At 27.7% G+C, this 27,519-nt stretch overlaps 1 protein-coding gene across 7 annotated transcripts in view; it reads left to right on the forward strand.

Annotated features, from left to right (window-relative positions):
* LOC134836083 (tensin-1) overlaps nucleotides 1-27,519 on the forward strand; it is a 129,095-nt gene that overhangs the window by 94,201 nt on the left and 7,375 nt on the right. For 6 of the 7 annotated variants that reach the window (XM_063851268.1, XM_063851267.1, XM_063851270.1 and 3 more), the window contains 7 exons: nucleotides 2,132-2,182; nucleotides 6,287-6,645; nucleotides 7,595-7,998; nucleotides 8,058-8,273; nucleotides 8,338-8,487; nucleotides 12,706-13,251; nucleotides 14,575-15,541. In XM_063851268.1, the coding sequence (XP_063707338.1) occupies nucleotides 2,132-2,182; nucleotides 6,287-6,645; nucleotides 7,595-7,998; nucleotides 8,058-8,273; nucleotides 8,338-8,487; nucleotides 12,706-13,251; nucleotides 14,575-15,541 (2,693 nt within the window). The remainder of the gene's footprint in view (nucleotides 1-2,131; nucleotides 2,183-6,286; nucleotides 6,646-7,594; nucleotides 7,999-8,057; nucleotides 8,274-8,337; nucleotides 8,488-12,705; nucleotides 13,252-14,574; nucleotides 15,542-27,519) is intronic. The other variant, XM_063851271.1, reaches the window with a different exon arrangement.

A 27,519-nucleotide genomic window follows, 5' to 3' on the forward strand; every position in this document is an offset into this window, starting at 1 on the left:
TTCAATCGAAGTTCAACTTTCCATACAACGGAATCATAATAAGCCAAATAATCTATTGAACTTCGAACAATTGCCTTGTCTTTTTTGACTATATGATATAAGAGCATTGTTTTTCGTTAGCTTAGTACCTAAAAAATTATTATAACAAAAACATTGGATTTGAGTTTTTAAAGGATCCAAAGTAAATTTTAAAATATCCTTAAGTCTTATTAACTAAAAATCAATCTTTTAAAGTTTTTATAGAGCTTAAGTTACGAAAATGCGCTCAAGTAATTTTTCTTAAAAAAAGCCTTTTAAAAAATTTTAGAAAAATAATATTGAACCAGATTTCTCCACATTTTACGCATAAAAAAATCGAGAGAACAGGTTCATAAATTCTCAAATATTTAACTTAAAACCCATAAAGAAATAACTTTATCATTATCATAACAAAAAGTTTCGTCTCGAACGAACAAGTGAATGCTGATGTCACATGTCTTCCGTTTGTCTGACTATGTTGCTCTTTGTTCTATAGTCTAGATATTGAAACTAAACACGAATATTTCCGCATAAAATATTAACATTATGACAACATCTGTGAACGCAGAAGAGAAGAAATTGAATGAAGGTCATCGTGTCACAAAAAGCCGGCAATAACAAACACGAAGATTACGTAACGTTGAAGTTAATACGAAAAAATCTTTGAAATTTTTGAAACTTTTAAGAAGCTTCAATGAAAATACTTTCAAAGTCTTTCGAAATCTCGTAAATCACTCAATTGACAACTTTTTTTTAACTTAATTTCCGGTCAAAAGCATCAACTATTCATTAAGAACACGAGACAGAAACCCGAATCATTGTCCTGACCTGCGCAATTTCAGTTATCTCACAACTTTTCTCTCTCTCTCGTGTTGGTTACATAAGGAAGGAAGGATGCGATTGCCATGACAATCGTCCTGATGCGTACATCGGGTGCCAAAGAGAGAGACAGGACAACAACAAACGATGTTTATCGTCGTTCGCAGGATACGCAGTGCAGTGTCTGTCGTCTGTGAATAATGATCTCCTCCAAAAAATTAATTTTTTAAGAAATAAGTGAATTGAAGTGAAGATGCCTTTTTAAAGTGAAGTTCTTATGAAAAGAAAAAATTTAAAAAACTTTAAAGTACCTGAAAATTAACTGCCATTTTCCTAAAATCCTCAAAAAAAATGAAACTGCCAAATTTTGTTTAAAAAAACACTTTTAAAAATGTATCAAGAAAGTTACTTTTGCTCCCGAACAGTCGTTGAGCGCGAACGACCTCAATGCTCATTAACGACTTTTTTATACAGAATTGCCTTCACCGTGTTTCACGCGTCGTTTTTCATGGAAAACGTAAGAAAAGAGTCTCTCGAGTGTTCTTGACTTTGACATTTCATTTCATCTCTATTTCGTTTCTTCTTTAGTTTTATGATTTCTTTCCATTAAGAGCTCAGAGTAACACGATTCTTATCGATTTTTATGTCGCATTCGCATATTTTTTTGCCCTATATAAAAAGTTTTTATTGTCATAACTGACGCCACTGATCAGCTGTCTGTCTGGAAAAGTTTTTTTTAGATTTTTTTATGTTTTATGAGGGAATATCGGGGTTATTCAACTCATTTTGTGAATTCAGATCAAAATGTCAAGCAACCATAAGTTGATTGTTTGATTGACATTTTATCATGTTTTCGGGAAATGTTTTACATTGAACATGTCACAAATTAAATTGTGAAAATTTTGTGTTTCGAAGTTCAGAAATTTAATTTTGTTTTTATTTTTAAGGCATCTTTTGTGATTTAATTAAGACTTTTTTGAAGAAAATTTGCTTAAAATATTTAAAAATCATTTTTTTTTATATTTTTAAGCTAATTTTCTTCAAAAAATCTGTTCGTTTGAGAAACACAAATTTTTCACAATTTATTTTAAAATTAAGTTGTACTCCCTGCATGTTTTCCATTTTTTTTTTTTTTCAAATTTTTGGTATTTTGCCAACTTTGCCATATTTCGCCATAAATAGAAGCAGGATAGCAATTGATGCCAGGGACTTGTCTGGCAACTGTTTTAGTTAAAAATTACTCAAAATAAAAGCATTCAACTAATTTTCCTCTTTTTTTTCATTCTCTTTCCAGAAAAACAGCTACAACGATGAAGAACAGCAAGTCATACCAAAATCACGATCTGTAAGTACAAAAAAAATGTTTTAGATAAACATTAAACAATAAATTCCATCGCTCTGATTTCCCATCTCTTTCGCTCTTTCTTTCGCGCGTTTGTGTAAATATTTGCATAACCTTCTAAGAAATAAACAAACACGAAATTCAAGCAAAAAAAAAAGTTTCATTCTGTCGGTCAGCGAAACGAGCGCAAATCATATTTACGTTGAAAAAAAAAGAGAGAAAAATGCAAATATTTTCCAAAATGTGCATTTCAAGTGTGAATCAAGGCGTGATAGTCACAGCAAGGCACCTTTGTCAAGTCAAGGTAGATTTCTATCAATTTTTTCTCGGATGAAACGATTTTTTAAATTTTTTCTTGAATTAGCTGAAAAGCGATTTACAAATTTTTAAACTGTCAAATTTTGAATTGACATTTAATAGTTTTTTAAATAAATTTTTACTTATTGAACAATTTCAAGACGTTTTCTTAACTTTTAATGACAAAATAAAATTTTTAAAGTTTGAATTAGCAAAAAAGCAATTTTCAAATTTCCAACTGTCATTTTTTGAACATTTTTGACATTTAAAAATTTTTTAATTAATTGATATTTTTGTAAAATTTTAAATAAATTTTTAAAAAATTAAATTAAATTTTATTATTTTAATTTTTTAATAATTTTTCATAATTTTTTAAGAGAAATCTTAAAAATTTTAATAAAATTGTTAACACTTGAAATTTTTTGAATCAACTTTAAAAAACATTTCTCGTTTACCTTTCTTTCATAATTTCTCGTTTTCTGTCAAAATTTCGCATTTTCATGCAAATTGGGACCCTCCGCTATTCGCCATTCACGTGATTTATCGCAGTCTTGATTAAAAGCTGCTCGAGGTGATTTAGTTATTAATTACCATCGACGAAAGAGAATTTGGCTGCACCTTAAAAACAACAAATTCAGTCGATTATGAGGAAAACGCGAAATGCAACGCGCGAATTAGGGACCAAAACAAAAACAACAAGAATAACTGGCGAGACACGTAAATCGTTGCAAATTTATTATCCACTCGGTTTCGATTGTATCACATCGTTTCCTTTTAAAAATTGATATTTTTTCTTCGTTCATTGGATGAAAAGGCGCTCTTTTGCACCTTTTCGAGTGGATCCAATTGTTATGCAAATATTACGAGCGCTATTCAATTCAAGATGATTGCGCGAGAGAAAAAAAGTCATAAAAGTAAACTAATAACAATTAAACATTTGAATTGCCCCGATGCTCGTTGATGTGTCGTAATTCGATATTGCGACTAATTTTGCAATGTGTGAGAAATTTTAAGTCATCGCAAACAGAGTCAGCAAATAAATGGGCAGTTTCAAAGCGAAACCAGTTAAAGTAATTGAACTCTTCGTTTATCACACAGCATATCATTAGAAGGCATCCTACTTGCTACATTCTAGAGATAAGTGACTGGAAATCATTCAAAAACAACTATAATTATTTCTTTTTTTTTTGCACTATCGCGTAGTCTAAACAAATGTTTGCGTTACATGTTAAGGACCTCGAGAGCAAGTGCAATTGTAGGAAGACCGAACGACGACGTTAACATGCTATAATTTATTGTTGCCAGACTCGTACTTGTGAAAAAAAACGTGATTTTTGATCGGTAAATTATTATCTGTGAACCGTTAAACGGTACAAGAGTGATTGAGATCTCAAGTGAATTGGCATCTATGATACTTGAAAGAAATTTTTTGTTAGAGTTTATTGGAGAAATTTTAAATATTATATTTTTTAACCCTTGTTTTATACGTTTTAGTACGTAAAATTTTTTAAAACAAAATTATTTTAGAAAAAATTTTATGAATATTTTATTTTTTTACATTTTTGTTCGAGATATGTTTTAAGAACAATATTTTTTAGAACAAACATTTTTAGTACAAAGAATTTTAAAACTTATTTAGCGAATGAAAATTTTCTTCCATTTTGAATTAAAAAATTTCTCAAAAGTAAGCTAAAAAAAGTTTTCTTTCATATTTTCTTTTTAATTAAAAAAAAACTTTAGTTCTAAAAAAATTTGTACTAAAAATATTGTTCTAAAAACGTATCTCGAACTAAAATGTAAAAAATAAGAGTTTTATATAATTTTTTCTAAATATTTCATATAAGACGTACATTTTTACATACAGTTAGTACATTTAGTTTTTTACGTTTTAGTACATTTTTAGTTTTTTAAAAGATTTTAAAGCTCAAATTCAAAAAGTAAAAAATTTGACGAAATTTCTTAAATTTTGAGATAAATTTATAAAAATAAATAAATTAAAAAAAATTGAGTCAATATAAAATTTTTAAAAAATTGATTTAAAATTTTTTGAAAAACTAAAAATGTACTAAAATTTAAATATGTATTATTTTGATGAAAAAAATCTTAAAATTTATTATTTTAAAATTTTCAGAAAAAAAATATTTTTAATTTTTTCTGATATTTTTAACGAAAGTAGATTCAAGTCTCATAAATATTTTTAAAAAATTTTCTTAATTAACAAAAAATAAAATTTCAAAAAAAATTTTTGATATAAAAAAATTCTTACCCCATCTGATGGTATCTTTTTTCACATCTCACGTCACGTCACTTCATTTATTTAAACATTTTTTCTTATTTACTGCCATGCATTACTAAAACAATAATTTCTCTCCATCTCGCAAGAACACTCGAGTCATTAACTTAATACGAAAATAATACATTGTTCTTGATTATGATTTGTTTTCGATGCACTGAAAAGTTGCACTGTCCAAGAGTTGGATAGACAGACAAGCCTTTGAGCGAATCTTGTCCCGTAGACAAGTTGTCTGGCAAGAAAAACACGAGGAAGAACGAGATGATTGGTAACAGCTGAATGAGCTTTTATGTTCCGCCGCTGGGATGCGAAAAGATTTAAATGAGTTTTTTTGCTGTTGTTATTGCTTTGTAACAAGACCTGTTTATGCAAGACTAATATTTCACACAAAAGTTCGCGAATTGCTCATCTGACGAATGAATAGCGCGTAATGACAAAATAAATAACTCATTTTTATTAACTGGAACTCGGCTTTTGTGTGCTTTGAAAGACGTTTCTAATGAAAAATTTGGTTTAAAGGAAGAAAATTTGGTCTGTAGAATTATTTTGACAGTTGAAGTTATTGACAGCTGTCAAAATTTTTGAGAAATCTTAAATTTTTTGACGTTTCAAAAGTCAGAAAATACAAATTTAATTTAAAATGACACATATTTTATAGTTTTTTATAAAAAAATTTACTATCTATCAAAATTTTTGACATTTAAAATTTTGACAGGTGTCAATTTTTTATAAAATTAAAAATTTTTAATTTTAAGTAATAATTTTTTTTTCATTAAAAATGCCCATCAAATTTTTCAAACTAAAATTTTCATTAAATTTTAACTTTGATAAGTTTCAAAAAATGACAGATGTCAAAATTTTGGTTCAAATTTGACTTTTCAAGAGTTTTAAAATATTTTTTTTGACATTTTTAGAATAAATTTTAAATATTGACAAAAAAATTTAATATTTTACCAAAAATATGAAAATTTTTATATATTGGGTCATTATAGGTTCATATAGAATTTTTTTTTATAAAATGACAGCTGTCAAAAAATAATTAAAATTTAAAAAATTATAAAAATATTAAATTTAAAAAAAATTAAGCAATTTTGATTCTTTTTTATTGAAATTATGAATTTTAATCCCGTTATTCGGAAATTAAAATTTAATAAAAAAAAAATTTGACAGCTGTCAAACTCAAAATGTCAAAATTTATTAAATCTTCAACAAAAAAATGCGATCTAAGCAAATTTCTGTGACTTCAAGCTTCGAATTCTGAACTTGATCTATCACTTCTTCGAACAAGTACCGTGAAATCGTGACGATGACTTGTTTACAAAGCAAAAATCCGGAGAAACCAAATACAAATCGCATCGTATCAAATTAGCATCGCCGCCGTCGTCGTCGTCGTGGTGTTAGAATAATCACTCAACAAAAGCAACAATAAATAATAATTATAATTAATATTCATCAAAGGCTAGCCAGATCATAAAAAAAACTTAACATTTTTTGTTTGTCTTCTTCTCTTTGCACAGTTTCCGGTTTCGTCGTCGGCATCACGCAACAAAACAGCAACAAACGGGACGTCGAATGCGCTGCGTTTGCATTACATAACCGAACGGATATTGGCCTCAGTTCTGCCCGGCAGAACTCATGCAGAGGTCGTTCAACGAAAGCAAAATGGAAATTGCAGCACGACGGGCGACGAATATGAGGATGAGTATGAGCGCGAGTTGATTATGATGTTGGAGCAAAAACACGGGAAAAATTATCGAGTTTTCGATTTGGAATCCTGCTTGGCGGTTATAACGCTTGAAAAGTTGTGCGAGTTGTGCAAACATATTGATTCGTGGCTCGGAAGTGCACGCGAACGAGTTGTTGTGCTGCAAGATAGGTAAGTTTAATTGAAAAAAAAATTTTTTTTTTTGTGTCATGTCTCGCAAATCAAAATATTAAAAAAAATAATTTTTTAATTAAAAAAATCCCAAAAATCAATTTTTCAAAAATTAAAAAAAATTATTTTTTTAATATTTTAAAATTTAATTTATTAAATTTTTTTAAAATATTTAATTAAAATTAGTCAAAAGTAACAATTTTTAAAAATTTTGAAAAAAAAATTTTCATATTTAATTTTTTTTAATATTTTGAGAATTAAAAAAAATTAAAAATTTCAGAAATTTTTTATTTTTCAAATTTAATTAAATTAAATTTTTTATTTTTATTTAATTCAATTTTAAATTAATTATTTTTTTTATTTTTATTTTATTAAAAGATTTTTTTTTTAAATTTATCTAAAAATTAACTATTTTAAATTTATTTTATTTTTTTTTTTTTTTTATTTTATTTTATTTTATTTTATTTTATTTTTTTTTTTGAAGAAAATTTCATTTGAATTTGCTTTTTTTTTATTGAAAATTTTGGAGTAATTTTTTTTTAAATTACTTGAATTTCTTTAATTTAAAATAATTTATTTTTATTAAAAAAAAAATAAAATTTTTAATTAAAATTAATTAAATAAAATAAATAAATTTTAAAAAATCTAAAAATTAATTTTTCATAATTTTGGGATTTTTGTTAAATTTTAAAAATTAAAAAAATTTTTTAAATAAATTTTTAAATTTTTTTTTAATTTCTTATAAAATTTTTATGATGTTTCGCAAATTTTTTAATTTGCAAGAAATCAATTTTTTATAACATTCGAGCAGCGACCATGACACATTTTTCACAGAAAATCATAAATTTTTGCATTAAAACTGCTTGTTAGGTGTGTCCTAATGCGATTTATGACGTTTTTATGACGCCCACGTACAATTCTAATGGATTTCTTGCATTTTTTTTCACAGGGGAGACCGTCAACGCCTCGGATCGGCAATTGCTGCCTATCTAGAATATCAACGGATTTGCGGCACAAATTCATCAAGAGCTTCAAATCGCAGTTTGTCGCCGGAAGACACCCGAATGCAAAATCAAATTGTCAAAAACTGGCTCGATCTCGATATTTTCTCGATGCGAAAGTTCTTGGAAGAGCTCGTGGGTCCCTTGCACGTTCCTTCGTACAAACGGTACATCGCCTACTTTGCCGGGCTGCTGTCGGGCGAAATTAAGATGAATTCAGCTGCATTGCATTTAAATTATGTGATATTAGAGTCGCCGCCCTGCCTGCACCAAAAGTCAATCATAACGGCAGACAACGAATGGAAGAGTTTCATCAAAATTTACGAAGGGAAACGATGTGTTTTCATATCAGGTGAGGCTTTTGAACAATATTTGGAGATAAGATAAGCAATAATAACGATTAATTTTTAGATGTTTACATAATTCCGATAACAACGAAGCAGTTCATTTATGAAATTAAGCATCCGCTGCGATTACGAGGCGATATTATCGTGCGAATGTTCCAGTTGATACCGAATGCGCGTTATACGGATCGGGAACTTATCTCGTCCGTGCAATTCCATACGTGTGCCATAACAAATACCGAAGTGTTATTTAACAAATTTGATTTGGATTATGCTTATGAAGGTGAATTTCCTTAATTTTTATCAAAAAAATTTCAATTTTTTATTTTTAAAATTTATTTTTTTAGACGAGCGTTTTCCAAATGATCACAAAATTACGCTTATTTTCATAAATACCGCGAATAATGAACATCAGCGCCCCCAAGTTGTCTTTCAGAATCCTCTGGTAAGGGTAGAGCCCCTCAGTAATTGCAGTAGTCTTGATAACCTCAGTGAAGGTAAGGATTTTTTTGTTATTTTTCATTAAAAAAAAGGTTCATAAAATAATTTTGACAGACAATTTTTATCAAATTTTAATTTTTAAATATTTTTATTAAAAATATTTATTTAAAATTCAGTTTTTCTAAAAGAAAAATTGTCAAAAATTAAAAAAAAAAAATAAAATAAATAAAAAAATAAAATTAAATTAAATTAAAAAAATAAATTTTTGAACAATTTCATGCCCAAAAATTTTATTTAATTTTTTTTTTAATTTTAAAATTATTTTTTTTAGAATTTTAAAATTAAATAAAAAAACAAAATAAAATAAAGAATAAAATTAAATTAAAAAAAATAAATTTTTGAACAATTTCATGCCCAAAAATTTTATTTTATTTTTTTTTTTTTAATTTTAAAATTATTTTTTTTTAGAATTTTTAAATTAAATAAAAAAATAAAATAAAATAAAGAATTAAATTAAATTAAAAAAATAAATTTTTGAACAATTTTATGCTCAATTTTTATTTTAAAATTTTTTTTTTTAATTTTAAAATTCTAAAAAAGTAATTTTGAAATTAAAATTTTATACATTTCGCTATCTAATGATTTATATTAAAATTAATAATTAATTTTTTTTTAATGAGAATTTTTGTAATATTTTTTTAAAACTATAATTTTACGAAAATTTAATTTTTTTTTAAATAAAATAAAAATAATTAGCAGATAAAAATTTAAAAAAAACTGCCAAAATTATTTTATGAACTTTAAAAAATTTTTAGCATCAATTCTGCATGACGAATAGTTTTACTTCAAACTTCAATTTTCCATCGTAAAAATAAAATCCAACGAGTTAACGGTCCAATAACGTCTTTTTTCGTTCAAATTTTCAAACTGAATCGGTTTTTTGTTCAATTCTCTCTCAATTCACTCATTTCTACTTGATTTTCTTGAGTTTTATCGGTTATTGCGATCCATACGATATTTTTATTCGTGAGTTCCTCTCTCATTTTTCTTTCGTCTCTCATTCGTTCAGTTCCCATTCAAAAAAATTTTTCATTTTTTATTTGATTTCAATTCAAATAATTTTCAAGACGCATGAAACGCCTGCTTCCAACGAGATTTTTTGAATTATTTTTTATTTGCTGCCCTAATTGATGCTGCTTTTTGCGCTTATTTTAATGCATTTAGTTGATAAGATGCAATTTTAGATCTTTTAACGGCTATTGAGTATTTATCGCTAGATTTTACTCTAAAAAACAGAAATTATGAATGAATCATATGACTCTGTGTGTGTGTCTGCCATGCTGTTTTTGTCTATTTTTCGCATCAAGTAATAAAAACTTTATTTTTGCCCGTGTCGCGTATACGTTTCGCGTGACGTTCAGAGTTTATGAATAATTGAGCTATTTTTAACAAATCTCAAGCAGTATATATGCGATATTTATATTTAGTTAGTTTTCGAAAATATAAAAAAAAAATTAAAAAGTTACATTTTGTCGATGAAAAACGAAAACAAACCGCACGGCGCCAAGATCTTGACCACCAAACTGCTTCGTTTGACCATCAACTAAGGTCTCAGCATTGGAAAGTGCGAACATGCTGAGGGTCTGTCACAAAATTTATGATTATTGTTTAATTCAACATAAATCATAACGCGTGAAAAGATCAAAAAATGAAAAAAAAAAATTTTTTTTTGACACTAAATCAAAAAAAAGACGGAATTATGTAATGATGTCTAATTAAGTACGAAACGAGGAGATAAACAAATAAATTACTTTTGAGGTGAACCGATCAATCAAAAAAAGAAGAAAATTATTTCGTATGAGAAGAGTTGTGAAAAATTTGCTCGGAAAATTGAGTAGGAGTTCTTTGTTTGTGTGCGCGCTTTTCATCTCGCGAGAGATCAAAGTCAGGGACGGAATTTTATCTCGTCGCCAATGGAGGAGTCTGGTTAGCAATTTCCGGCCCTCTCTTTTGTTTGTTTAAAAACAACTGTTGTCGTCGTCGACGGCGGCGCATAGATTTTGCATTCTAATTATAGAAGAAACGCATTTCTGTGCCGTGAATGCAGTTTGAAAAATCGAGAGGGGGGCATTCAATTCTCCATTTCGAAAAAAAAAGCATGGAGAAAATGTCGCATTATTCTAGTTTATGAGCGATAATTTTTTCTAAATTGAATAAAAATTAGCTGCATAGGAGGCCATGGATACACCTCTGCATTGCCCCAGATCATTTCTTGCGTCGAATGGCGAGCAAATTGAATGGCGGTGTGTTGTATTTATACTTTTTACGTGCTTTTTGTTGATTTTGCGTGATGAGTTTTTGGATGTCACACTTTTGTTTCCTTTATTATCATAAATTTTTACAAGTACGTGTTCCTTTTTTGATATTGCAACCTAAATAAAAAATTTAATAAATTAACTAAATTACTTTCTAAATAAATAAATTAGTAAAATAATAAAATAAAAAATTAATTAAAAAAAATAAATTAATTTTTAAAATAATTAAATAAATTTTTTTTTTAAATATTTAAATACATTTTTTTTAATAATTAAATAAATTAATTTTTTGAATAATAAAAAAAAAAATTTTTAAATAAAATAAATGAGTTTTTTAAATAAATTATATTTTTTCGACTACTTACATTTCTTTTTTGATGAAAAGTCCTCATTCAACTTCAAATAAAATTTTAGTTGTTTTTATAGTTGATCTTTTTAAATTTTTTTAAATAAAAAATTTACCTGAAATAACAAAAAATAATTAAAAAATTTTAAAGTTTAAAAAAATACAATAAAACCTAAAAAATAAATTTTTATTGTTTTTCACTTTTTAGTGTAAATATAAAAAAAATTCAATAGAATCTAAAAAAATAATTATTTATAGTTTTTCACTTTTTAGTGCGAGTTTATATATTTTATATTTTTTTTAATTACTTTTACTTTCATAATTTTTTGGTAAATTATTAAATTAATTTTTCTTCATTTTTTTCTTAATTTTTTTTTTTATAGAGAATTTACCTGAAATTAAAATAAAATAATAAAAAAAAAAATAAATGAAAAAAATTAAACAAAAAAACACAAAAAAATAATATTTATAGTTTTTCACTTTTTAGTGCATATTTTTAAATTTTTTTTTTAAATTATTTTTTTTCATATTTTTTTTTTTACAAAAAAAAATCTCTTTTTCATTTGTATGATTGTATGTTGCCAAAGAATGAAGTTTTTGTGTGTGGCGAGAGTCTCAGTTTTTCACGCGCACGCAGCATCCAGTCGATTAGAATTCTTTCGTGCGAAATGAGTAAACGCGTTCGGCAAAAATAACTTTTGAAATAAATAAATGAAAGTGAAAATTTGAAAAAAAAATCTAAAGGTGAAATTAAAATTAACCAAAAATAAAAAAATAAAATCCAGAAAAAAAATAATTTAAAATAAATATTTAAAGAAAATAAATAAGAAATTTTGAAATAAAAAAAAATACGTAAGATAAAAAAATATAATTAAAGTGTCTCAAGACGCGTAAAGAACAAGTGAACGTGATAAATCTTAAAATAAAATATTTTTGCCAGACAAAATATAAACAGACAGTAAGTTGTTCTTGTCTTCTTGAAACCGAAAAAAAATTGAGTAGCTCGAAAAATGTGAATCTAATCGTGAAAAAGGGTCACAAAATGTTCCGATCGACACACAATAAGTGATTGTTCTATTGTTAGAGCTTTTCGAACATTCACGATTTTTTTTATTCTATTTTTTTTTATTTTTTGACTTCCCGAAAATAGAGATGAAAAAAAACTTTTATCTTGACCTTCATTGTTCTAAAAATTCGTTCGTTTTTTCAAGTGACTTGACCTAGGTAGGAATCAACTTTTTTTTTGTTCGTTCATTCGTTTTGTGTGCGAGCATGGGAAGTTTGAGTGAAAATATTGACAAAGTGATTTATTTACATATCAGTCATGTTTCATGTTTTCTTAATCTTGCCCAAATATGGAGTGACTTTTGATAGCTATTGCCTTCATTAAAGCATGAAATACCTTGGTTGTGTCCCAATTTTGTTGTTTTCTATGCATTTCTCAATTTCGCTGCTGCTGCGCTCGTGAAGTAAATCAATTTAACGACCGTGAACTTGGTTTTCTTGCCATAAATGTCGCGAACACGGAAAAAGAAATTTGAAGTAAAAAAAAATTCGTCATGTTAATTTTTTTCTTGTTCGATGACGAATGATTTTTAAAAACATTTTTGTAGCTTCTTCGGTGCATACCCATGGACCTGTAGATGGCTCACTTTACGCTACAATCCTAAAATCCCCGAAATCGTTACAAACCTCTCCCGTAAAACCTCTGCGAACTTCAACGCAAAGCTTAATTTCGCCTCCTGCAGAATTCAGTGGAAAATTTGACACTCCAGATTCCGCCAAATTCCATACTTTGAGTACGAGTACGCCTCAAGTTCATGGTCATTATGAGGATATCAAAGTAATCCAATCCGAGAGAACAAGTGCTCGAAATACTCCGACGCCGAGTGTCGTATCCTACAGTAGTCGACACAGTATCCAAAGAGCCTCGAACGGATACAATGGCGAGCAAAATGGATATGCGACAGTTGTTCAGAACCAACCTCAAGGACAACCAGAAACGCAACAGCAAAGAGAATTCGTTCGAAGTCCCTTGACACTGTCGATGGATTCGGGAATCTCAAGTAGCGGAGTTGTGAATCGCGGAGGTCGGGGAGTTCAAGGAGGAGCAAATAGTGTGTCGCCTGTTAGTTTTCCGAGTCAAGCGAGTCCTCAAGGTAAGTAGAGCTTAAAAGGCTCTCATCGTGATGTTTCAAAGGAGTTCTATTGTACTTCATACTGTGAAATCGGAAGCTTCTTCAGTAAATGCCGAGCGTTAACCTTTTGAGCAAAACAAAAGCCTTAAGAATTCACTCAACTCTCTGAGAAGATCCAAAAAGGTTTTTTAGAATTTTAACGCCCATAAACTCACATATTTTAAATCGATTTTAGCTGAAATCGATACACAAAATTTTCTTTCTTTCTAAGTTTCTCAAGATTTATTTGATTTTTTTTTTTTTAATTTTATTTTAAGCTTTTCAAGACTTTTTGGAGATTTTTTTGAAATTCAAAATAAATTTATTTATAATTTTTTTTAATAAAATAAATTTATTTTGAATTTCAAAAAAATCTTCAAACTTTTTCCATACTAAAATTTCAAAAAAAATTTCAAATAAATCTTGAGAAACTTAGAAAGAAAATTAATTTTGTGTATTTATAAAGATTTCTTGAATTCGAAAACTTAAAGTTTGTCGATATTAGAAGTTTTAGATATACTCAAATAATACTCAAAATCAATTTTAATAAATACCGTAAAGTAGATAATGCTAAGAGAAAAAAATTTTAAAATTCGAATGAAACGAAAAATTTTTGTAATTTTAAAAATGGCTAATTTTGAAGTTAAGAGATCATAATGTTAGAAAAATAAAAAAAAATTGAAATTTAAATTAATTTTTTTTTAACAATTTTTAGTTGTATTTTAAAATGTTTTTGACTTTAAAATGATAATTTTCAAATAAAAATATGAAAAAATTTGAAATTAGAGAAAATTTAAAAATTTTCTATCAAAACTATAAGAATTTGAATCAAAAAAATTTAAAATATTGATTTTAATTTAAAAAAATAAATAATTTTGAAATTCTCTTAGAATTATCTACTTTACGGTACTACAGTAAAATTTTAAAATTTCTGAGTATATTTAAAACTTTTAATATCGATTTTCGAATTCATTCGATTTGAAACATGTGACTATGGGCGTTAATAAATTCTAATTCCTTGCAGAAAGTTATGCAATCGCCAAAAGTCACCTGAAAATTGGTAATTAATCCATCCATAAGGTGTGTGTGCGAAATGACGATTTAAAATTAGAACGAGAGAAATGAATCATTTGGCAAGTGTTTCGATGATTGGCAGCAGTTTCCGTTCATTGTTTGAGTGATTTATTTGTTTGTTTGTCTCAAGTGATTTTTTTTTTCTATAAAGGAACGATAGCTACTCAATTGCCGTTTAAAATTTTCATGATTTGAGTTTTAATCAATTTTTTTTTAATTTTTCTTGAACAGAAGACAGACATCGCGAATTAGATGACTTGTTGTCTGATATGCTAATGACAGTTCAAGATATTCCCGATATCGAGACAACGCAAGCCAGAGCAAAAAACAACAAGGGAATCGCTCCGATACCGACCGCAGCTTCGTCATCTACGAGTTCCGTAACGACTGTGGTAACGCAAAAGTCTACAACGTCCGCATCAGGCGCACAGCAGCAGCGTGAATTGTACGAGAACTCGAGCACGACAACTCTCACGCCGCCACCCAGTGAGAACGGGCGCGAAACTCCCGTCAATCGAAGAGACAAGAGAGACTTGGAGCAGCAAGAACGCGACTTGATCATGAGTTTGAGTGGCGTTGAAAATGAACTGCGCGTGAATGAACACGGCAGTAACTCAAATAACGCAGCAGCGGCAGCAGCATCGTCGGGTGATTCACTGCTCAAAATGAATTTGCAACATCACTCGTATTTGTATCCTCAACAAGCGCGCATCGAAACATTGTCGATCTCCGATACAGACGACGACCAACAAAGTAACATACCGTATCACGCCAGAGAAGATTCGCGTCCCTTTACTTACGGCAATATTCCGCCCGCTAATTCCGGTCGAACGACGCCCGCCCTTTCGCAGCAAGGCACCATGCTAAAGACACAAAGTGGTCTCTCGAGCCCCTCGATGGTGCGCAAAGTCATAATTGCTGACAAAAAATCGCAGCAGCAAAAACCGCGCAACGAATTCGAAGACATGCTCATGGAACGCCGCGAAAAAATTATGAGTGAAAAATATTCGATTGGCGATAAAACGCCAAATGGTACGGCGACAAATGGCACAACAAATGGATACGACAGCAAATGGTATCACACAACAACAACAACGAATACGCAACAAAGTAACGGATATCCTTACGACTTACTTAAGCGCTCGAACACGCTCGATGGAAGCAGTTTTAGACATCGCAACAACGACACCATTGATGGGTAAGTTGCATTTTTTTTCTTTCCTTGTTAAACTGTGACCTTGACAACACGCAAAAAAGTTACAAAATATTTAATTTTCAAACAAACAAAATTTCATCGACCTTAAAAATAATTATTTACAAGCAACAAGAACGAATTAAACCGCAGAATTCACTTTTCAAAATTTTTAATTTATAATTATACGATCGACTCGTACGAAATTGCATGGGAAGACGATGAAAATAAACAAAAATAAAATAAAAAAATTGGATCGCGTTCAAAGGGAATTAGGCAACAAGTTTTATATATTTTTTTAATCGTGTAACGAAACGAACGTGGAAAGAATGAGTAAAAAAATTTGGATTAGAATGCGCGATGAGAGAAGGAGACGCGTCGCGCGTGTGTTCGCTCTCCCTCGTCGCCAATTATTTATTTGTTTCTTTAAAAGTTTGTTTATTTGCGAAATTTTTTAAGAAAAAGGAACGATAAAAGGTGTGTTTTGTCGGGATTTTTATCAATTTAGTTTTTTTTCTTTCAATTTTCGCTAAAAGTTTTATTTTTAAGTGAGTTTAATTTAATTTGTGCATTTTTGATTTTTGAAAGCCTTATATTTTTGTTTATTTTTTAAAAAAAATATTTATTAATTTATTTTATTTTATTTTTTTTTTTTTTGACAAAATAAATAATTAAAATTAAAAAAAAATATTTAAAAAAATTTTTAATTTTTAATTAATAAATAAATACCTTAATAATTAAAATTATTTTAAGAAATAATTATAAATAATTTTATTTTTATTTAATTTAATTTAATTTATTTTTTGTATTTATTTTAAATTAAATTTTATTAATTAAAAAATTAATTAAATTAATTAATTATAATTAAATTTAAAATAATTATAAATTTAAGTTTATTAAATCTTAAATTTTTAATTTAATTTTTTTAATTTTTATTTTTTAATACAATTTTGTATTTTTCAAGACCAAAAATCGTAAATGTCAATTTAAGAAAAAATATAATTGAAAATTTGAAAATCGCTTTCTTGCTAATTCAAACTAAATAATTTTTTAAAAATTATTTTACATTTTTTGCTTCAACGTTGAAACAAATAAACAAATTTTACACGGAAATCGACTCCTACATATTCAATTTAAATATTTAGATCAGAATTCAATTCAATGTCGATTCTCGATTTACTTGCGGTTTTTGTTTTTCTCGTCAATTCATGAAATCCATATCAGGTGTGAGTAATTTTACCACAAAACTGATTTTTCTCACTTTGAATTAAATTTCATTGGAAAACAGATTAATTTCTATTAAATTTACGCATGAATCGCAATTTTACTTCTAAACAAGTAGGACAGGAAGTTCTGGAATAAAAAGTAAAATAAATAAATTAAATAATAATTTTTTTATCAACAACAACCTCCTCGTTGCTGTTCATTCACTTTTCATTTAAACACCTTTGCCAACTGCACTCCAGACGATCGGAGGGCGTTTTGTCACTTTTTTTTATTTATTTCATTTTATTTACTACTGCCAACTTTTTTTTGTACGTCCTTGACACTTACATCTGTTTCTTTCTTGGCAAAATAAAGCCCAATTTTTTTTCATTTTTTCAATAGAAAAAAATCTTTGAAATTTACAATAAATCACTTATGGCACGAGCAATAATCGCATTTTATTCAACTTTATTGCCAGTGTATCAATTTTAATTATCATGTCATTTTATGTAAATTACCAAGACTGTCTGTTAAATTTTTTTTTGCAAGTCGATCTCGATATGCAACAGCAGCAGCAGCGCCATTCTCGTTAATGCAAAAAATATTTATTTATAATTTGATTACCGCGTCTTGTTTATAATGTGGCTCGTTTTAAATGATCTTTATCTGCACGCAGCGCGCAGAAAAACTGTGACAGTAACTATACGAGCGAGTTGACATGAGATTGGATTGCGATTCAGCAAAAAAAAAGCGATTAAATGTGTGTGATTATGACAAGAATGTTACAAGTAAGTCTCTATAACTGACGCGGCATCGAGTTAGTGAGTAAGTAAAGCAAGTAAAGTGTCAATGTGTTATGTAAGGAAATTCCAATCAATTTTTTTTTGCTTCTACAGGTGAGATATTTTTGACGTATTTTGAAGGATTAACAAGACAGCTAATGAATTTTTTAATTAAATTTTAATTTTTGAACAATTTTCAGGTTCAAGAATTGCAAAGTAGCTATGAAGAACCAACTGCCAAATTTTCAATCAGAAATTATGAGAAAGGTTGCACAATTGGTCTAATTCAATGTAAGTTCAGAGTTCTCATATTGAGATGCTTACCCGCAAAATCTGATCTGATCTGATATGAAGAAAATATTTAAGCATCGTTGATGGCTTTTTATAAGCCTCATGAAAAGGAAAATTAATTCATCAATGGACAATCAAAGATTTCCCAAACAGTGACTTTGGTTTAAAGCATTCAATGAAAGATTGTTCAAGATCAAGATTTGAAGGAAGCTTAAAGCAACTTCATAAATTATTGTTTTCTTGTGTGAGAAAAAATTCCTCGAACTCCAACAAGCAAAGTTCTTTTTTACTTCCAAATTTTTATAAAATAACTCCAAAGATTTATTGGCTTGAAAGCTCCAAAGCTTACTTTTTTAAAAAAAAAGAAGTGAAGCTTCCAATTATGGTCAATACAGATCCAAGCATTTCACACTGATCAATAAGAAGCGATAATAAAATGACAAAAAAAAATTGAAACCAAAAGCTGTAAAGCAAAATTTTTCAGATTTTTCAGAAACCTATGAGCCAAATGCAGTCCTAAAGCTCACTTTTAAATTCTGAATAAATCTTACAAAAAAACCAAAGAATTAACTATGCAAAAAAAAACTTATCTTGACAGGCAGATCAAGGGTAGCTCGAGTTACTCACTCAAAGTTGTCATTTTAATTTCATTAAAAAGAATCAAGCGAATAAACGTTTTTTATTCCTACAATTTTATACGAGACTCGCTCGTTGAACGTTGTAAAAAAGTCATTTATGTCAAAATGGATTAGGATTTTAATGGTAATAACTTCATTAGCACTTGTTTTTTTTTTTGCAATCACTGCCTTATTGACTGTTAGACTTTTGCATTAAATATTTAAATTTTAACACTCGAGACTTTGCGAAAGGAAGTTCTTTCGACGATTTGTCATCACTTTCGCCTTTATTTAACTTTTTTTTTGCTTCAAGATTTTTTTTACCATCAACGCCTTTGTTTGTCTTCTTCTTTTCTTGTCTCGTTTAAAAAGTAAGCGTGGACTTCGAACGTTCCCACACATTTTTTTTATTTTACTTTTACGAGCAACATTTCTCATTTTCTTTCTAATTTTTTATAATTAATAAAAAGTCATTTTTGACGAGTTTTGTTGAGTATACAATTTTTGTTACAAACGTGGGAGGTTCACTGGAAATCGACACCATTTCAAATCAAAAACAATAAAAATATGACGTCAATTAAGATTATATTTCAAGCACGTTTTTTTGTTGATGAAATATCGATTCGATCGATTTTTTCGCTACTGTGTAAATTCTCTCAGGTCTTGCCAGAAAGCATTTAATTTTCGGTAATTTCGGCTCGAAATCCATGCATCCAAAAAAGGCCGAAAATTATTATAAATGAGTCGTAAATAAATGCAAAAATGCATAAAGAAACGGCGGCGGCTTTGTTTAAACTTTTTTTTTAACGTTTTCTTTAATATCATCGTAAATTTTTTCTCCTTTGCGAAGTCGTTTAATGTTTACCTGCATAAAAGTCGACCGCACATAAATTTGATATGACACGCGGTTTTTTGTTGTTTTTGTGCAAAGTGTTGAGTTTCCGAACGACCTTGACACTGACACATCGTTTCAATTTCTGCAGGCAACATTGTACGAAATGAAAAGAAAAAAAAGTAAAACTCTCGAAAAATATCTCTCTCGAGTGGTATATGGGGAGAAATGGATTGCGAATTCCGTAACAACTTATGATGACGTTAGTTGACGACGTCGCGAAATTCCATCTAGTTCTGTGAACTCGTCGAAGCGAAAACGTTCTCATTTTCACTTGCGTTCGTAGACTGACCTCATCTAATTCGTACGCCTCGGTATGTGGCATCCTAAATACCAGAAGAGAATTTCTTTTCCAATGGATCGAGCAAGTTCTTGCCATTTTCGTAAAGTTACTCAATCCAAAAAATCCGATTCCAAAACGAATCGCGAAAAAAAAATGATTACACACATTCCAATTGATTGGCAACTTACTTTTCTTTCTTTTTCAGTTTTTTTTTTCTTCTCAATTTCTTCGTGAGTGTTTTATTTATTTATTTCATTTGAACAAAATGAACACCAATCATATTTCTCATCAAGCGATGTTGTCGCGTCGAAGCTTCAACTATCACAACTATCATTTTTCTGTCTCACAAAGCAAGCATTAGACAAATTTGGGCATAGCAAGTGCCTGTCATGTGGACCAGATTTTACCGTAAATCAAATAAGTTATAAAAGTAATAATACGTAAAGTGCCTGTGTGCGAAGTAAAGCTAGGTTTGTAGTGATAGACAGCAATGAAACGTACAAATTGATTTTGTATTTGATGTTTGTCAAGATATCGTGTCGATTGTTGTTGTTGTTGTAACTGATGAGATGACTGAAGGCGACGGAGATAATTTGTTGACTTTTCGGTATTTCTTTTAATGATTTTTTTTTCTTTGTTCATTACTTGGTTTGATTGATATGAGAAAGTGTTGAAAAGGAATTTCTTCTTACCAAAGGATTAATTTCATATTTAATGAATTTCGGTGAACTTTTTAAGTTTTTTTTTGTAAGTTTTGAAGTTATTAAGTTTCTAAATTTATATTTATTTAATTAATTAAAAATTTAATTTAATTTTTTAATAAATTAAGTCTTTTAATTAAATTTTTACTTAAATTTTTTAATTCAATTCATAAAATTTTGAAGAAAAGTTTTTAAAAGGTTTTTAAATTTTTATTCTTTAAATTAAATATTAAATAAAAATTCAAATTAATTTATTTAAAGTTATTTATTTATTAATTAAATTTAAATTAAATTAATTTATTAAGTTTTTCAATTTTAATATTTTTTAAATTAATTAAAAATTCATTTATTATTATTATTTAAAAAAATAATTTTAAATTAATTAAAATTTAGATAAATTTTTTTATAAATTTAAATTAATTTAAATTAATTAAATTAAATTAAATTAATTTAAAAAAAAAAATTAATCTAAATTTTTTTTAGGAGTTTTCTAAAATTTTTTTCATTTAATTTTTTTTTATTTAAAAAAAAATTTTTTTAATTTTAAAATAAAAATTTAAATTCAACTTTTTCAAATTTTTTGGTGAATTTTTAACATTCTCCATTTTTGTCTGACTTTAAAAAAAGAAATAAAAAACAACAAATAAATAAAACAAAGATAAAATCCAGTTCAAAATCCATAAAAAATTGCATAAAATAAATTTATTGCATCATCTCGAGAAACTCGCAACTTACTCGAAAAACTGCCTTTGGCAAAGCATCACTTTGAAATATAACTTAATAATAATGAACATTTTTTTCTCGCTGATTTATGAAGATCAATTATCCCCAATAAAAATAATAACAAACAAAACAAAACTCACTGCCAAATCGAGTCAAAAGACATTTGCAATTATTTTCCGCGCGCAAACTGAGTCTCCTCTGTTATTATCTAATCTCATAAAAGTCGGCTTTGTTGCGCCACAATTTACGCGAATCAAGGTTACAAAATACCAAATATGTACGAGAATTAATGATGCGATAAGTTTATTGATATTTTTTCGTTTTGTGTTCTGTACTTAACTTATGGATTTGTCATGTTTGTTTGAACAAAATGTCAAGGGAAAAGAATATTTTTAGTTCGTGGGATGAACACGACCCTGGAACACTTCCGATTTTTTACACTCTGTTCCTCTCAGGTGTTGTTTCTGTGCCAATCATGAGTTTCTAATCAGAGCAAGAAAAAACTCAAGGTCACTCGAATTTTGTTTTTTTAGTGAGAGTCTTTTTCTTAATTTATTGGCAGTTTTTCACGTTTTGTTACACATCACAGATAAAAATAACGTCGTTAGCGGAGGCGTTCGTAGGTACGAATGACATTTTATTTATGTTCGCAGCAAATTTCATTTTAATATTTACAATAAATTAGATTTTGTTGGCCAAGCCACATTTCATCGCAAAGGGCTTTCAAGATTATTTATTATGTTTTTTTGTGTTGTTTTCTTGTCTCTCACTCAACTCAAGTTGATTCGATCGAACGACATTGAAACATATCGCGAGAGAGTACGGAACAATCCATTTTTGGTAGTGCAACATTGAACATTCTCATAAACTTCGAGATAAATAGAAATGAAATAATAATAAAAAAAGAACCTTCTTATTGTTTGTTGGTTCGACGACGACAGAGTTGTTGTTATTGCATAAATATGGACAGAATGGAAAAATGTTGTCTTTTTCTAGGCTACTCTCAAGAAAGAAAAAAAAACAACATAAAATAAGAAACACACATAAGAAAGTGCATTCCGATTCCATATTGTCTCAGTCACATCGATCGAATGTGAAAAAAAAATGGATGAAGAAAATGACAACAACAAGACGATGACTGAAAAGAGATTTAATCAAGGTCACTTTTTGATTGTTTTTGTTTTACTTTTTTTCTGACTTTAAATTTATTTGGCTCTTAATGCCAAAAAAAAATTTTTTTTTTTTTAATTATTTTAAGAATTACTTTTAATTAAATATTTGAGGATTTGTCTCTAATTTCTTATAAATTCAACACAAAATTTGAAAAAGGTGAAATCTCAACAGATTTACCAAAAAATTTATGTTAAGGATTTTTTTTCAAAAAATTTTCATATTTTTTCAGTTTTTTTTTTATTTAAACATTTATCTTGTAAAAAAATTTAAAAAATTGAAAATTTTGAAAGAATTAAGAAAAAAAAATCTCAAAATCAATATTTTGGTGAATAAATAATCTGTTTAAATTTATATTCACCTTTTTCAAATGTTATGTTGAGTTTATAAGAAATTTTAGAAAAAATGACTTTTCATTTCATTTAGATTTTTTTCATTTAAAAATAAAAATTAAATAAATAAAAAATTAAATTAAAAAAAAATAATTTAAATAAATTAATTAAAAATTTTAAAAGATTTCTTCTTCTTCTACCATTTATTATCATTCCCATATAAAATACAATTTTAAAAATATTCATGAAGAAAATACAAAATTTTCCCCATGAACTGGGGTATGTAAAAAAAAAATTTTAAAAGATTTATGATAATATTTTTTAAATATTTAATTTTAATATTTTTTAAACAAAATAATGAATTAATGAAATCAAAATAAATAATCTAATTCAAAAAAAACTCCCCTCTGTGCCAATATTACTTCCCGCTCTAATTTTCGCGCCATTTTTTCACTAATGATTCCAATTTATAACAAAATTCGCTTAAAAAAGACATTCAAAGCCCGTTAATGATCGTTCTAATTAATAATCAGTCTCTACCTAATTCTAAAAAAAAAATAAATAATAATTAAAAAATATGAAAAAACAAAAAAAAACTCGTTTCTGTCTTAAAATAATCCGCTCAATCAATCTAATTCACTTTATTTAGTAACATTAGCATTCCACGTACGCGCAACAGCATCGTCGTCGTTAAAATTATCACAGAAATAATTTTCTCATGATACGAACGGCGGCACGGCGCGCACATAAATTAAACATAAAACCCAAGCAGCAGCAAAAAAGCTTAAACAAGTGTTTTCTTGTCTGCAGTTTTATTAAAAGCAAAAATGAGACGCCGTTGTTAGGCAACTTCTTGCTTATTTATGAATTTATCAATCGAGTGAATGGAGGATTTTTTTAACAGACTAATATTTTTGTTTTATGCAAACAACAGGCTTTAAGTGCTAAACAAGAGAGTTCACTAAAGAAAAAAACTGTCAACTGAATCAACTTATCGCAAAAAAAAACAATTCGTTCATTCAAAAAAGTTCGCGTGTTACGTCGCGAATGAATGAATAAAACATACGAAAAACTCCATAGCGGGAATCGAGACAAAAGGTTGTCGTGCGTTTTGCTCTTAATACGATTTTTTGAATCGAACACATGTGTCATTTTTCAATTAATTACCCCTTTATTAGCTAATTGACATGCAAATGTTCGTTACAAGTGTAAACAATTCGCGAAAAACTACAAATTGCATCCAAACAACATGTGACAAGTGCCCACTTTTTTGTTTGCTTCAAATGGCCCTGGAATGCCATAATTGTGCATCAGTTCAATCTGACGACAGTTCAATGAGAAAACAAAAAAAAAATTACAAATTTGATGGATTTTAATTGAATTTCAATGGAAACATGACATGATGATCCTTAAAAAAATAAAATTATCCAGCAAAAACATGACTTTCACAAAAAAAGTTGAAAATTAAAAAAATTAATCAAAAACACATAAAAATAACTGTCATGTTGTTAAGAATATCAGTTATTTTTTTCGACTTGAATGATTTTCTTTATTAAGTTAAGAATTAATTAGATTTGAAAAAAAAACACATGAACATTACTCGATTCAGTCGATCGAAGTCGTGTAGTAAGATTTTAATCTGCTCTCGTGGTTGGAGTAAATAAAAGAAGACGAAAAAAAAACAAATTTCAACATAAGTACCTCGTAAAACGAGCTTACAATGTATCTCTATTAGGTACCCAATTGTTCAAAATTACATAAATGGAATTGTAAATTTGTATGAGTTGAGCAAATATGAGGTTTTGTGTTTGTTTTGTCTGAAATCAGATACGAGTTAATTGCCGTCGAAAGGTGAGAAAGCTCAACTTTTGAACGGAAATTGAGGCAAATGGGAGTTTTAAAGTAAAGAAATGAGTTTTGAAAGGAAAATGTGATTCAAAAGGGGTCTGTCTGATATAAAATTAAAAAAAAAATATTTTAGAAAAAAATTTAAAAAATTTTTCTCTATAAAAGTTGATCATTTTCTAATTAAATTGCTTTTTAAAATTCTACGAATTTTAAAATCGATTTTTGTAATTTAAGCTATTTTTATCTGAAAATAAATTTCAGAAAAATTTTTGAAATCCAGATCAGATTAATTTCAAAATAGATGATGGTTACATTGTGAAATTGTATTTTACATTTATGAATATTTTCGAATTTCTGTGGTTTGTCCTTAGTTTACTATGCAAAAGTTTAGTATAATTATCATTTTAATTTGGCTCATCAGTTCATAATTTAGAGTCTTCGGTAAATTGACCATCTTGAAGTTTCAACTTGGGCATATCAATCGAAGCTTTTCAAATTTCCTGAGTATTTTCGGTATTTTTTAGCTAAATTTATATATTTATGCTGAAATAAAAAGTTTTAAATTTTAAAAAAAGAAAAGATACTTACCAAATAGTGAAATCCGTTGAACAAAAGCCTCCAACTTCTCCGACATTCCAAACCTGAAAGTCAATTAACGATCAAAAAGTTTTAACAATTCAAATTTGTCGATCCATGTTTGGTCGAATGCAAATATGATTACTTTGTTCAGAGATTTTATCGGACCATATTTACATGAGAGAGCGACAAGCTATAAAAATCAAACAAATATCGCACAAACTTTTTGACTTCGTGAAATCCAGTGGGCGACAACGTGCTGCAACTAAATCTGATATGCGTGGCTCGAAATCACGTGGAAACTGTTAGAAAGTGCAATGAATGCTTCTACTGTTTGATTTTGTATTTATGTGACGTAATATCCTCCGAGATCCAAATCGAAGCAAAGTAATTAATCGTAAAATATTTGCGTAGGATGGCGCTTACCTGGCTTTTAGTATTGTATGCAAATGACTTTAGCTACTTTGTCGTTTTTTCATTGTTTTAACTTTGTTTTAGGGCGTTTGTGACATTTTTGCTCGTTTTTACATGATTTTAATGGTTTTTCGTTGATTAGATTATGTCATAAATTTGACAAAAAAATATTTTTGGAAACTTGTTCTTGTTCGTTAATTATTCGAAAAGAACAAATTACAAATCAAGAACCATATAAAAAGCAAGTTAAGGCAATTTCCGCAAGAATAGCGAAAAAATCAGGTGTAGGAAGCAGTTGTTCGTTAGTAGGTACGTAGGAGGCACCAAATGCCTACTATTAAATATTTCGCCATTAAGAACGGTCAGCTAAGTTCGTTCATTCATTCATTGACTTCTATTTCCGAACACCTTTGAATAAGCTGAAACGATTAAAAATAATTTTTAAAGTTGAATTAGCAAAAAAGCGATTTTCAAATTTTTTAACGGTCGTTTTTTGAATTGACATTTCGATAAAAATTTGAAATTTTTGACACTTTAAAACATTTTTTAACAAATTTTTAAAAGAAAACTCAAAATTTTTATTAAAATTAAAGTTTTCTTTTAAAAATTTGCTAAAAAATGTTTAAAAATTAAAAATAAATTTAATTAATTAATTTTTAAATAAATAAAAATAAATAATTTAAATCAATTTTACAACGAACAAAAATGTTTCAAAAAAATTTTTTTTAATTTAATTATTTTTTTTATTTTAAAATATTAATTAATATTACTTTATTTAAAAAAATAATTAATTTAAAATTATTAAATTAATTAAATCAAAATAAAATTAATTAATATTTTAAATTAAATAAAATTTAAAAAAAAAAAATTTTTTTGAAACATTTTTTTTCATTGTAATAACCTCATAAATTTTTGTTGATCTCATTTTTTTGCGTTCTTGTTATTGTTGTCGATTTTTTTTTCTTTCCGCGTGACACAAAAGACAAAATAAATGTAAAATTGATGACAAAACAGGGCAATGACCGACATATTTGACTCATCTAGGACACAAAAGACTTGAACGCGACATCAAGCGAGCAAATGGCGACAACTAATTAGGGCATCAATGTGGTGAATTTATCACAATTTGACGATTATGTCACTTGTCGTCACACAAACTGCCTCTTTTTATTTATTTTTTGTCTCAAGTGTGGCACAATGTGAACACAAATTGCATCCGACGACGAAAAATTTATTTCTTTATTTATTTATAAATAAACACTTGAAGATATTTTTAAATGATGCGCATAAATTTTTCCTCCGATGCACACGTTGTCGCCTATTTAAGGGACTGCCACAATCAATTATGAACTCATTAGTAGTTTAAGTGGCGAACAATCAATAGCTTTAAGGAACTTTTTTTTACTAATAAAAAAAAATCAACAATGAATCATTTTGTTGAGAAAATAAAATAAATAAGAGCAACCTTATTAAGATCTTTAAGAAATGATAAGAAAAATTAAATTAAGTTAACGAAAAAAAAATTATCAATTAAAATGGCTGTGATTTTATTGCAATAAGAAAGAGAATCAGACTGTAACGAATGTCTGGATCATCGCTGGGCATTTATTCGAAATTCAGCCGAAAACTAACTGAAATCTACAACGAACTCGAAGCAATCTCGACAACGAATCAATGAACGAAGGCTACTGACGATTCTGATGGAAAACTTCGAACGTCAAACGAAAAAAAATCTGCCTGAATTTTTTATGGAATTATTGCTGGTTTAATAAAATTTTACTTACGAAAAAATTGTGTTTTCTTAATTTTTTTTTTTTTGAATAAATTTTTATCAATATTTCAATAAATTTTGATTAAAAAAAATTTTCAAATCGCTTTTTTGCTAATTCAAACTTTTTTTAGTTTTATATTTTGATTAAATTTAACAAAAATTCTCATTTTCTGGCAATTTTTTTTTAAATTATAAAAAATTGTCAGCTTTTTATCTTCGAACGATATTTTATTTTTAATAAAAAAAATTTTTTCGACGGATTTTTCAGAAAAAATCATAGGAAAAATTTGTAAATTGCTTTTTTTAAATTCGAACTTTTGTAATTCTTAAAATTTTGATAAAATTTAATGAATTTCTTTTTTTGACAAAATTTTGTGA

Source organism: Culicoides brevitarsis, chromosome 3, assembly GCF_036172545.1.
Source record: "Culicoides brevitarsis isolate CSIRO-B50_1 chromosome 3, AGI_CSIRO_Cbre_v1, whole genome shotgun sequence".
In the NCBI taxonomy this organism is placed as follows: domain Eukaryota; kingdom Metazoa; phylum Arthropoda; class Insecta; order Diptera; family Ceratopogonidae; genus Culicoides; species Culicoides brevitarsis.